Raw genomic sequence first — 12,187 nt, 5'->3', positions numbered from 1 at the left:
TCTAATTCAACTTGTCAGATGAGAGATGTGTCAACCTTTATAAACATAATGTCAGACCATATTTTATTCAGATTATAATGTCAGACTATATTTTATTCAATGTGATATTCTTCACGTCTCACCTTGGATTTTACGGTGTGGCCCAAGCGAGCGACAGCTTGCGGTGCAATCGATTTTGGATATACTTTATGCTGAGTTTAACTCATACTTACAAAATTGACTTGTAAGGTGAGAGATATCTCACTCTTTTATAAACACATTTTCAATCATCTAATCAAATGTGGAACTCTCGACACAAATCAATACCAAAAAAATGAATACTCTAAAGTAAATGTGGATAACATATTCACACGATAACTCGACTATTACAATTTTTTGACAAAATCTCAACTATTACAATTGAAACTCCTATTTATTGTTCAAAGAAATTGAAATGTAGAAAGAGGGAAAAAGAATTCCATATACAAGAAAGAAGCACGTAAAAGTGAACTGCAAAAAACAAAACAAAACAAAAGATGCCAAGGACACTTGTTAAAGAATAGAAAAATAAAATATTTCACAATATCCATTTTTTCAAAAAAAATAAAATAACTTGAGGAGTTTTATTTTTCTGTTGATACTTTATTTTGAATCCTTAACAAGCGTCCTAAGGTTACTCATTAAAATTTCCCTAGAACAAAACAAAAATAAAGAAAGAAAACAACTGACATGCAACAATTTCCTTGTGCTTGCGCTTGCCAGCATCTCTCAAAATTTTGAAGCCAATGGCCATTCGGGGTGGAATCATTTCCATTATGAAAGCAGAGTCCTGAACATGGAAAAAATATTATCGTAAAAAAAAAAAAATATTAAGGTAAGAACAATAGTGTGTAAATAATAGCACAGTATGGTCTCTAACTAGGTTGACGGGATATGGTACGACAGAATTGACTATGCACAGCTTGATTACATGAACATACTAACATGCATTGAGTATATGAAAATAGCAAAACCAAAATTGGAACCATATCATCAAAACTAGTAGACCAAAATGCAGAAGGTTAAAAAAGAAACAAGAATGAGATTCAAAAGGAAGGGGAAAATGGGGTGTTGGAGATCTAAAATACCCATTATGCAAGACAAAAACTTATTATTGAAGTTCAACTAGAAAGGTAAATAGAAGCATACAAGTATGTCGCCCTAGAAAGCCATTCCCATTGGTAGTAAAAAGCATCGTCTTCCTTTCTTGTGAGGATGACAAAAAGTCTTTTATTCTCTCTGGCCAGTCAGAATTTAATCTGCGGGCAAAATCTTCCACTTCCCTGCATCACAAAGTAACATACGAAATAAATTTTAGCATGCATTATCTTAGAAGCACTTAGTGTAACCACCCTACAAACTCCTCTTAACATCAACGAGAAAATCTTAGTTTACCAAAAATGACCTGGTAAAAAAACATGGAAGGTAAATAGTGTCATGAACATTTGCCACTAGGGCTATAGCTCAGGATTGCAGAAGTTATATATTCAATTCCTTAAAAATTCAAAAAAAATAAAAATGGACAGAGTTTATTCATTCTGGTGCCTTGTCCTGTGCATATGTTTTAGTCCTTAAAGATCTGTTCAGCATGCTTCTGAGTTCTGACTAGGCAGAGGGAAAAAATACAGTATTTTTCTAATGTCGAAAAAAATAGTGACCAACAAATGCAACAATGCTAAAGACAATAACCACCTAACTGGATAGAATACAAATACAAAATAGATTTTAGAAACAATACATTGTGAAGCACTGAATCAGAAAATATCCCCACCTGTCAATTTTTGCTTTTAATACCGGATCATCTATATCATCATCTATATCGTCGTCGTCATCATCAAACTCAATCATAGGATCATAGTCTGTATGGAATAAGCTTGAGGTCTCACACGGTCTATCAGCTTCCGAACTTTGATGTCTGTTATTATGACCATTTACCTCCGCCTAGAGAAAGAAGAAAGCCGGTATACAGTTAATTTTTTAGCGATAGCCAATAGACTCTGTTCATCCATCACTGACATTGTGCCAAATGATTTTGCAGTGTATAAATAAAACAGTAGCATTTACAACAACCTTCTTATGTGGTACAGATGATTCCTTCAAAGAAGAATTCTTCTGTTGGTCTTTTTTCCTTCGGTTCTTCTTTTTATTCTTGGAAGTTTTAATCCCCTTCGGATCTGTGACAAAATTCTTCACCTCCAGTCAGGAAGTCAAAAAGGAAGCTATAGAAAAATTCAAGACAAGTCTGACCCCAAAAGAATCTCAATATTTTTAAAATGCAATTAGCAATGCTATACACGTCCCAAAAATCATACAAATTTCTTATCCCAAATGATGTGACAATATAAGGGCACTAGCACATCATTAACAAACTTTGGCACCACGATAATAAAAAATCGTATCCATAAATAGTTAAGTTTAATCCGGATTATGAATAATTTTCTTATTTACTTTTCTAGTTTCAATAATCTGAAGACATTAGTTATAATAGCTCACAAATTTGCCACAACAATTTATCAGTATTAACCCTCCGGTAATGGCCCTGGTAATCCAGAGTTCGGTCAAGAGGTAAGTACAACCTATACAAAAATTGTTCCAGTTAGGGATTGTAAAGTTAGGCATGTTAAATATATTTCTTATATCAATTTATCTGAAATTAAATTAAAGAAAACTGAAATGTTTGTCTTATAGAAAAGGGGACAGATGTTTGCGCTGTCCTTGCCAGCGCTACTTTGCCTAGTCTGTCATAAAATTGAGACTGGTGAATAATTTATCATCTAAAAATGCTTCTACTAAGCCTCTTAATTTTACAATGACATCATTTTTAGCGGGCGGTTGTCTGAGCCTACTCGACTATCATGAAATACAAAGTAATGCTTGTCTTTTAAAAAGGGTTTCTTATGGCCAAGAGGTAACATTAAATAGAAAGTGCACGGATTAGGAATGATATCTTACACATTTGATTTAATCAATCTACAAAATGAAAACAAGAAGTCCACAAAGATGAGAACTGAAATGCTCAAAATACCTCCATCATTTCCATTAATAAAAGACAAAAGGTCATCAACTGAACGTTCGTCTACATGCTCTTCTTCAGCTTCAACATTCTGAAACATGAAAGGGATCAACTTCAAAACTTATCATAATTTAGGGCATGTAAAATGATGCAATAATACATCTAGACCTATGTTGTCAATGGTTTGTGGTGCATCTTTGAATAGGAACGGTATTGTAAAATGACATAAAATTGCTCATCTTGCTCTTTTTTAACTAGAGCTTGAAATTTTAAAGGGGAAATCAGGTCTTTTGACTTGTCCTGTTGCCAAAAACATCAATTAGATCTTTGGCTTGTTCAAAAAAAAAAAAAAAACATCAATTAGATCAGAAATCCTATCTCATTTTGTCTACAATCATGCATAGAGACTGCAATGTCAACAGTTTCAGCTCCATGAACCTACCGGTAGATGCCCTCTTTTAGATTTTACTTTCTCCTAATTTCTAAAATTCAATTTCAGTTTCACACTAAAAATCTTCCAGGGTTTTTTATATCTAAGTTTCTGATATAGAAGGCCGAGCACTTAAACCTTCCTTATATTCACTCCCCTTGAAGAGCTAATAAGTGTTCACTTTGTTTGTATTGTTGTATTCTTTTTTTTGTTGTTTGATTTCTGTTTTCGCATTGGCAATAGTCGAAACAGAAATATCTTATTAACAAATGATAATTAAATTTGACAGAAACAGTACATAAAATGTGCTGGAAAAAATTGAGTAGCACCTTTATCCTCTCACGCTCTTTAAGCTCTTTCCTCTTCTTGGCATACAAGCGGTTCAAAAGCCTTATCCTTGGATCATCAGTTATGTTTCTCAAGGGCTCCAACTTCTCTTCCTGGATTACAAAATGTGTGAGACATGGAAATTGAAAATCCAAGAAAATATAATCGGCATACAGAGTTCTCACAAGCACCAGACACCTCTGTAAGATCATCAGGCAAATGAAATATATCACGTATCTCCTCCGGTGATCTTCCTTCAATTATTCGAGCAAGAGCACGACTGGTGAGATCAACCAATGGCTTTAACTGAAGGCTGTCTGCAGCAGATGTCAACTCACAGAGCTTCTCTGTGTCTATCCTAACGAATTTCTCATCATAAGCCTTCCGTTCCTATACAAAAGAAAATCACCGAGTGAGATAATCTGTGATATTTGTTCGGACTAGGGTCATCTTGTCTAGAATACAATCCACAAGATAAGAGCAATGAAGAACCTTGTTTGAGCGGCCTAGTACTTGATGAAATCGACAGTAATCAAGAATTAAGCTCAGCATTGCAGGACTGACTTGTTGAGGAAGACATACTGCACAATTCTTGGAAGTTCCATTGCCTTTTTGTAATATTTCTTGACATATAAATGGACAAAACATCGCAATCTCTTGTTCCACTTGTTGGATTGATTCATCGGAAGTTTGAAGCCACACATAAGGCTTCATCATCTAGATAATACAAACAAATACCAATATAGTGTCAGTTTTTTTACCCAAAAAAAACAAAGCAAAGTAACAATTCAATGATAGGTAAGTTTAAAAGTAGTAAAATGGACACTTTGAATCCAGACAAGACAACTGCACAACCATTTACAACAGTCATAGAGAAAATAGAATACATAAATTTTTAAAGAGACTACCAAGCAAACTCAAGGATTCGAAGAGAATATAATGCCGTGACTTGTATGAGCCCTAAGGCAAGATGACTTTGCATATCTAATGTTTACAAAGTTGGAATGTGTGCCTGTGTGTGCACGCGCGAGAAGGGTTCAGCATTAAAACTCCTTGTTATTTTACAGATCATGCATGGATAACTGTAAATTTTAAAAAGATGATTCCTCCCTATAATCACCATCCTTAAATAGATTAAGGTGAAAACTAGACCAGAGTCATTTCAGTGCTAAATTGATTCCTTAAATACAAAATACAGCAACAACCTGTATTCACAAAGTCATGTCTAATAATTACAAGTTTCAACTGTCAACAAATACACATAAAACATAAAAAATAGAATACAAACTTATAACACTGAACCTTTAAACAGCCATAAATGCATTCTGGTACACGGAATGGTAAACCTTTTGAAATTATTTGTACATCCAATAATGCATCAAATATTACTTGAAACAAATCATATAAAGCAGAATAAATTGTTTATAAGTAAAAGACAAAGGAATAAGTTAACATTACCACCAAAAAGTACACCTTAAACAAAATTTAACAATTTTGGCTAGATAGTTTTTTTTTTTTAAAAAAAAAAAAACATATATTCACTTATACAGAAAGATATCATACCTCGGGTTTAATAACGGCCATGTCAGTTTCTGACATCGGAGAACAATTTGACTTGTGAAATATGTGAAAATCGGAAGTTTCTTTACGACACAATACAACCTCGGTTATGTCCTCCCTTCAAAGGGCTTCTGCAATCAGGATTATATTACAAGAGCAATATTACTCAAATGCACGATGTCCCTTAGAGAATTTGCAGTGCCGCACAAATCTGCATCACAGTATATCATACAGCAAGTTAAATAGGTAAGAACATGTCAAATATCAGAATGAAGATTTGGCCCCTGGATAAGAAGTTAATATGTGCAACAGATGCATTACAGAAATTAACAGCATGCTAATATATACTGCTGTTCTTAAATTATGGATGGCAACCACACTGTATTTAGCACAAATATTGGCATCAACAACGCAGTACAATAATGCAACATTGCATAAATTATTCCTAAGAAGTAGATTCTTCATGGTTGTTTTTGGTCATACGGATATATCGATTTCTACAAAAGGAACTATCATCAAATTTCTTCCTTAATTTATACTTTTCCACCTTACACGGATGTATTATACATCAGTTTTTTCTTTCGTTATGTGTTTGGTTTTATGGTGTCGAAAATTAATTTTAAAAAATTCAATTTTGTTTAAAAGCGATTTGAATGTAAAATGATGTATGTTTAGAAACATACACGTAAAGTGTGATGAACAATCAATTTCAGGTTACAAATCATGTTTAGAGGTTAAAGTTCCAAATCACAAACTTCAAATCCACACGGAAAAGCAATTACACTCGAGATTGAAACATGTCAAAATCACTTTTATGTTCACTTTTGCCTCTCACAAAAGTGTAATCAAACATACACTAAAAACGGTATATCTTCTCATCACTCTTACGTTTACCTAAATTACTTTTGTGATCAATAAATCCTACCAAGCTGTTATGATTCAAAACAGCATATGAGAAAATACACTTGGCAATTTGGCATAACACTATTGATTGAGGCAAATGGACACCTAAAATTAAGGAAGCTTGGATTGTGCATAAATAGAGAAATGATGATCACTAAGGGGTATGAAGAAAAATGACATAGTATCTCCTCTCCCCTTTGGTACTCTCAAGTAGAGTAATGGCTTAAGTCTTTCGACTTGGTCTTCTTCTATCTTTTCCTTTCCCTTTTATGTACTAAGAACACCAATTTTAATTGGGTTCTAATCCCTCAATTTTACCTTTGATTTAATAAACAATTTACAATTATCAATTTATCACATTCTCAATTTTAGGAACCATTACACAAGCACAAAAATTCTAAACCTATAATTTGCCCTAAATTTGGGTGAAGAATCTCCTAGAATGCAACTAGATACCATAATTCTGGTGATAAAAGCCATAATTTTTTATCAATCAAATATTAAATCAAAAGTTGTATATATATCTTCATAAATCTAAACTTTGCCTTTTTGAACACCATTCACTAATTCACCATAAAAGCAGCATCCCAAATCAGGTTGTCACTTTCCAGAAAAGCCTTATAAAAATTTTCAAAATTAAAACCCTGTTACTTTCAATAATTCAGCAAATATCATATTAAAAATACAAATCTATTCTTAACCTTATCAATAATCTCACTTCAGTACTACTGCTCACGAGTGCCAATCTAGCAATAATGATTAGCATTATCAAATTACAAAACCAACATAAACATCAACATTCAATTCCAAACTTGTATTTTAATCACAAGTCCAATACCAAATTAGTAACATCACTAACCCAAAAATCAACTATTTTTAATCATCAATTAAAACCACAAAATTAAACATTTAAAAATCAACACTTTTCCTTTCTGAACTGAAAAAAATAATAATTAAACTTCATAATTTCATAACCTCGTAATCATCACATAGATTTCCAATTATCCTAACAAAAAAACAACATACAAAGTAAATAAAATAAAATTTTGAAGACAACCCATGATTAATCAACACGAATTAAGGTGAGTTAAATAAAGATGTAGTAAAAATTGAACAATTAAAATCAAATGCAAAAAAAAATGAATCGGAGTGTTTTCATAGATGAACACGTGTACCTTGGAGTGAAGAGAAATGGATTTGATGAGTGAGAAAATTGAGGAGAGAGAAAGTGAGAGTTGGCAATTTTTGTGACTGGGAAACTTGTTCACTCTTCTGCAATCATTTTCAATGACAGGGAATTGCAAAGGGTAAGGGAGATGAATGAAGAGTGGTGTGTGTGAAACGACGCCGTATGAGGGTGAAACGGATTAGATTAGGGAAAATTGGTCTTTAAGCACCTTTAATTTTTACTTTATTTTAAAGCGGGTATTCTCCGCTCGCAATTGCGAAGACTAATCTCTTGAGCTGAGACGCAAATTAGCGACAAACTCTCCCTAGGAGTTTTAACGATGTTGCATGTTCAAGGCTGAATTCAAACTCAATACTTGGTTAAGTTAGAAGAGATTTGTTTCATCTCATCTAAGGGATTTTAAGCACCTTTAATTACTCTAACGCACCTCGAAATGTAAAAATGATAAAAAATATTAAAACCTATGTTGATTCCTAATTCATGATAGCTTAGGATCGGAAGATAAAATTCGTCCACCTTTAATTGTGTTTACGGTAAGATAGGGACTTATGCTCTGAACCTGGATCGAGAGTTAGGACCTGATATGTTTCATAAAAACACATTTGATTAAACCATGAATAAATTTTCTGAATTTCAATAACAATATAATTCAATAACCACTAATTTTTTCAGAAGTGAAAAATTGTGGATGCCAGAGGTGATGGTAATTAAGAATGATCGTGATGTAAAGTCCATGTTTTTCTGGACAGTATCTAAAGATGTAGTGTTATAATTTTGGATTCATTTGAACCATAATTGTCAAAAGTGTTGGTAGAAATTTGATGTAATTTTATATTGTGTTTAGATTTCACTAATATTGGATTGTTGTTGAATTACAATCTTTGGTGTATTAATGTTAAATTATGAATGATGATGTATTGTTAAATTATGAGCGACTTAATTTTTGCTGAAAAAATTATTTGTTGTTGAAATTTAGAGAATTTATGTTTGGTTCTATCGAATGTGTTTTAGGGAACGTATCAGGTCCTACCTCCTTATTTGGGTTCGGGATGTAAGTCTTTATTTCCCGATCTAAGAAGATCGCAAATTAGGACCGGATGGATGCAATTTTGACATCTCTGGTATGAGCAATTAAAGATGCTTAAAGAGAAATTTTATAGATTAGGTTATTTGGTTGGGACTTTAAAAGTTCGGCCCAAGCATATTAAGAAGTTGGAATGCTTTGGTGATTACTTTATAGACCCCTGAGATTGTTCAACATGTGAAGTAAGTCGATCGAAAGATTTTGTACAATTAAGTGAGTTGAGCTGTGAAGAGTGAACAAAATGAACACATAATTACATCACATGTCAATCAGAGCCTCATAAGGTAGGTAATCCTATTTATGTGAAACTAATATTTGAACATTAGGTTTGCCACATTATATTATAAGAGTTTAGTATCTTCCGATAAACTCATTTGTTTTCCATAGTTAAAAAAAATAAAATAAAAGGGTAAACCAATCTTTGGTCATTATTTTCATTTTAATAATCAAAAAATAAAACATATTTATTATTTTATTTTGGTTTTAAGGAGTCTAGATGCATGGTCGGTCTAAGGGGGCTGCTACTAAAGCAAGGGCCCAAGTTGTTTAGACCTCGTACTAGGTCTCGTATTTTAGTTTTGAAAATATTTTTCTATGTCAAATTTTGTAAAAGTGTTTACTCAAAGTTCAAGTGGTATGTAAACGAGAAATTGTAGTTCATGTTGCATGTTCGATTTCAATGCTATCTGTTTTATTAGTTATTTGAACTTTTAAATTCTTTTTGCCTTTAGATTTCAATGCTATTTGTTGTAACGTCCTCTTTGAATTATTTGTTTTATTTGATTATTTTATTGAGTTTAGAGTCTTTTTGAATAATTTATTTGATTTATGATGATGTGTGTTATTTTTGTGTTATAGGTTGGTGTTTTAGTAGTATATTATATTATATTATCTAGTGTAGAAATATATTTGTTATTTGGTGTAGAAGTATTATATATATATATATATATATATATATATATATATATATATATATATATATATATATATATTAAAATAGAATATTGAGACTTTGGGAGCTGATTTGGAAATTTAGAAGAGTTTAAGAGAATAAGTGGAGTTAAGAGAAAATAGGTAGGTTAAGGTTATAAAAAGAGAAAAGTGAGAAGTCAGAATAGTTTTTCACGTACAACCAGTTTTTTTAGAAAAAGGGAGAAAACCTAGAGAAGAGGAGGAACGAGAAGAGAACCTTGCAATCGATTTCTTAAGGTAAGGGTGGGACTAACATTCAATAATCTTGAGTCTATGATTCTAAAAATTGTATTTAACATGTTGTAGGTTTAGTTTTTGAGAATTTGAGAATTAAGGTTAAGAGTGATGATTGTGATGATTTTGAATGAAAGTGAAGTTGAATAATATAGGTTGCTTTTTCTGATTTTTTTTTTCCATCTCTGCCCCGAATTTGAAATGAAATCTAGTATTGATAGGTGCATAATTGGTCTTAGGTGTAAACACAAAACTTGTAGGTATGGATGTTAGCTTTCTAATACTGTTGGTCTGACGTCAAAACGATTTATAGAACTTAAGTTATAGTTAAATTAAAAGGATTTTAAAAGGATTTGAAATGAAATTACTGCACGTAGATCATAGTGAATTTTTATGAATTTCAGCACATATACTGATTTTAGTTTTGTGTAAAATTTTACATATACGATCTATATAAATTAAACTTATAATTCAATGATCAAATTTGAAGAATATATTTATAAAAAAAAATGAAAAGTATACATGAAATATAACAATATTAAACGGTATAACACTGATATAATTAACATTATATTAATATTTTTAAAAGGATGTAAGATTACATTAGTGTAATTATTGTCATTTATCAACTATTGTTTCAGTGGAAACAAAATTAAACTAAGTAAAAAAATATAACAAAAACGCCTAGGCCATTTACAACTTTGGCCCACTGCACAATTTGATTACGTAGAAATAAGTTTGTATCCGCAACTCAAATTATATATATTTTGTTATTTATATATAATTTTGTTAGGCAAATTCTATGGTACATTCAACATTTTGAGTATACCGGTACACCAAACATTCATTAAATTGGTTCTTTTTTGAAGAAAAAATAATTATTTTCTATCATTGGCAATTATAATAATTAAATCTTATTTACCAAAAGCATCGATGAAATAAAATTTACTTTTTTTGAATTTTTATTGCTTATAATGAAAAATATTGATTATTTTTTATGAGAAAATGTTAAAAATTTAATATAATTCATTTAAACAATGAAATGATGTTTTTTTCTCATGAGATGGTGTTTTCTAAAATATAAATAATGACAAATAACAACTTATTTTATAAAATGATCATTAATTTATAAATTTATGAAGCAGAATATCGGTACACCTTAATTTGTTAGGTGTACCTTAGAAGCTCCCATTTTGTTATTTGTTAGGGTTCAAAACGCTAACACAAAGCACTACTACTCATCATTGTCATCAATCGCTAAACTCATAAACCCTTTCTAAGGTTGAAGAAGATAATGAGGTATTCCAAGTTGATGAGCATCAAGAAGAAGAAGAAGGACAAGAAAAATAAAAAGCTAACTTTGTCGATGTTCCTTCCTGAGGAACTCATCGCTCAAATCCTATCACTCCTTGACGTGAAAACCATTCTCCGACTCATATGTCTGAGCAAGTCATGGAACACTCTCATCTCTGATCCGACCTTCGTCCAAAAACAACTTAAAAGGCCCCCACGCCTCATACTCAAACCACCATGTTGGGTATACCCTATGCGGACTATCCAATCCCTCCCCATCACTCGTTTACTCAAGAATCCGTCCATCACTGTTTCTGGTGACTTTTGCTACGACGGTGGTGGTTTGAATGACAACTGCAAGGTTGTTATTTCCTGCAACGGATTGTTATGCTTTATTTTCTGTTCTGATAATAAGGAGTATCATAATTATTGGTTTCGTATATGGAACCCTGCTACAGGAACAAGATCGAAAGCATTAGGGACAAATCATGACTATAACCTTCAGCTACGCAGTTTGAGGTTCAATTTTGGTTCTGAAGCATTTGGGAGTTGTTATTATGACTACCGTAGGCGATATCTATTAGGTTGTTTGAAGTTCACTTTTGGTTGTGGCATTTTAAGTGGAACTTACAAGACCGTGGAGTTTCGTGCCAAAGGAGATGAAGAAAACAAATATGGTCCATGGAGAAGTCAGGTCAGAATTCTCAGTTTGAGCGATGATTGTTGGAGAAATATCGACAGTTTTCCTGTGATTCCTCTTATCTCTCCATTTAATAATGGTGTGTATTTGAGCGGCACTATTTACTAGTTAGCTATTCAGAACTATTTTTATCCTTTTTATGGTTATGGGGCTATTACTCATGTTGATCAGTTCAAGATTGTCTCCCTTGATCTTTCAACTGAGGCATACATGCAATTTTCACTGCCTTCTGGTTTTGATGAGGTCCCATGCTTTTAGCCAACTCTTCATTTTCTTTTGGACCGACTTTGCTTTTCGCACGATTTCAAGGAAACTCAATTTGTTATATGGCAAATGAAAGAGATGGGATTTCAAGAATCTTGGACTCAATTATTTAGAATTGACTACTCTAATCTTGAAATAATAACCTTCCAATTATATGGGGTAATCCATTGTTGTTGCCATTGTACCTTTCTGAAAATGGA

The 12,187-nt window shown here is 32.2% G+C and overlaps 2 protein-coding genes across 3 annotated transcripts; one reads left to right on the top strand and one right to left on the bottom strand.

Moving 5' to 3' along the window:
• Nucleotides 1-345: 345 nt before the first annotated feature.
• Nucleotides 346-7,609, bottom strand: LOC11445956 (SKP1-like protein 21). 2 transcript variants are annotated; one of them, XM_024773764.2, is made up of 10 exons: nucleotides 7,427-7,609; nucleotides 5,352-5,559; nucleotides 4,281-4,505; nucleotides 3,963-4,178; nucleotides 3,791-3,901; nucleotides 3,044-3,122; nucleotides 2,089-2,192; nucleotides 1,790-1,959; nucleotides 1,168-1,301; nucleotides 346-808 (listed from the first exon to the last, which is right to left on the bottom strand). In XM_024773764.2, coding segments are annotated over exons 2-10 (1,077 nt in total). In that variant the 5' UTR covers nucleotides 5,388-5,559; nucleotides 7,427-7,609; the 3' UTR covers nucleotides 346-806. The 2 variants fall into 2 exon arrangements, with proteins under 2 accessions (XP_024629532.1, XP_003627573.3); XM_003627525.4 differs by having other exon boundaries at nucleotides 3,987-4,178; nucleotides 7,427-7,607.
• A 3,415-nt stretch (nucleotides 7,610-11,024) lies between these two features.
• LOC11444030 (F-box/LRR-repeat/kelch-repeat protein At2g27520) lies at nucleotides 11,025-11,981 on the top strand. Its single transcript, XM_003627524.3, has 2 exons — nucleotides 11,025-11,717; nucleotides 11,832-11,981. The coding sequence occupies exons 1-2, from the start codon at nucleotides 11,025-11,027 to the stop codon at nucleotides 11,979-11,981; spliced, it is 843 nt and encodes a 280-aa protein (XP_003627572.3).
• The last annotated feature ends 206 nt before the right edge of the window (nucleotides 11,982-12,187 follow it).

Source organism: Medicago truncatula, chromosome 8 (genome assembly GCF_003473485.1).
Source record: "Medicago truncatula cultivar Jemalong A17 chromosome 8, MtrunA17r5.0-ANR, whole genome shotgun sequence".
Taxonomy (NCBI): Eukaryota; Viridiplantae; Streptophyta; class Magnoliopsida; order Fabales; family Fabaceae; genus Medicago; species Medicago truncatula.
This window is presented reverse-complemented; position numbering and strand designations above follow the sequence as displayed.

What these genes read in the sequence shown, in the direction of transcription:
- LOC11445956 (XM_024773764.2), bottom strand. Translation starts at nt 5,387, where the DNA reads ATGTCAGAAACTGACATGGCCGTTATTAAACCCGAG. An exon ending in AAGAGCGTGAGAGGATAAAG is followed by an intron (nt 3,123 to 3,790) that starts GTGCTACTCAAT and finishes TTCATGTTTCAG; the next exon opens with AATGTTGAAGCTGAAGAAGA. An exon ending in CATCTGTACCACATAAGAAG is followed by an intron (nt 1,960 to 2,088) that starts GTTGTTGTAAAT and finishes TTCTTTCTCTAG; the next exon opens with GCGGAGGTAAATGGTCATAA.
- LOC11444030 (XM_003627524.3), top strand. Translation starts at nt 11,025, where the DNA reads ATGAGGTATTCCAAGTTGATGAGCATCAAGAAGAAGAAGAAGGACAAG. An exon ending in ATGGTCCATGGAGAAGTCAG is followed by an intron (nt 11,718 to 11,831) that starts GTCAGAATTCTC and finishes ACTATTTACTAG; the next exon opens with TTAGCTATTCAGAACTATTT.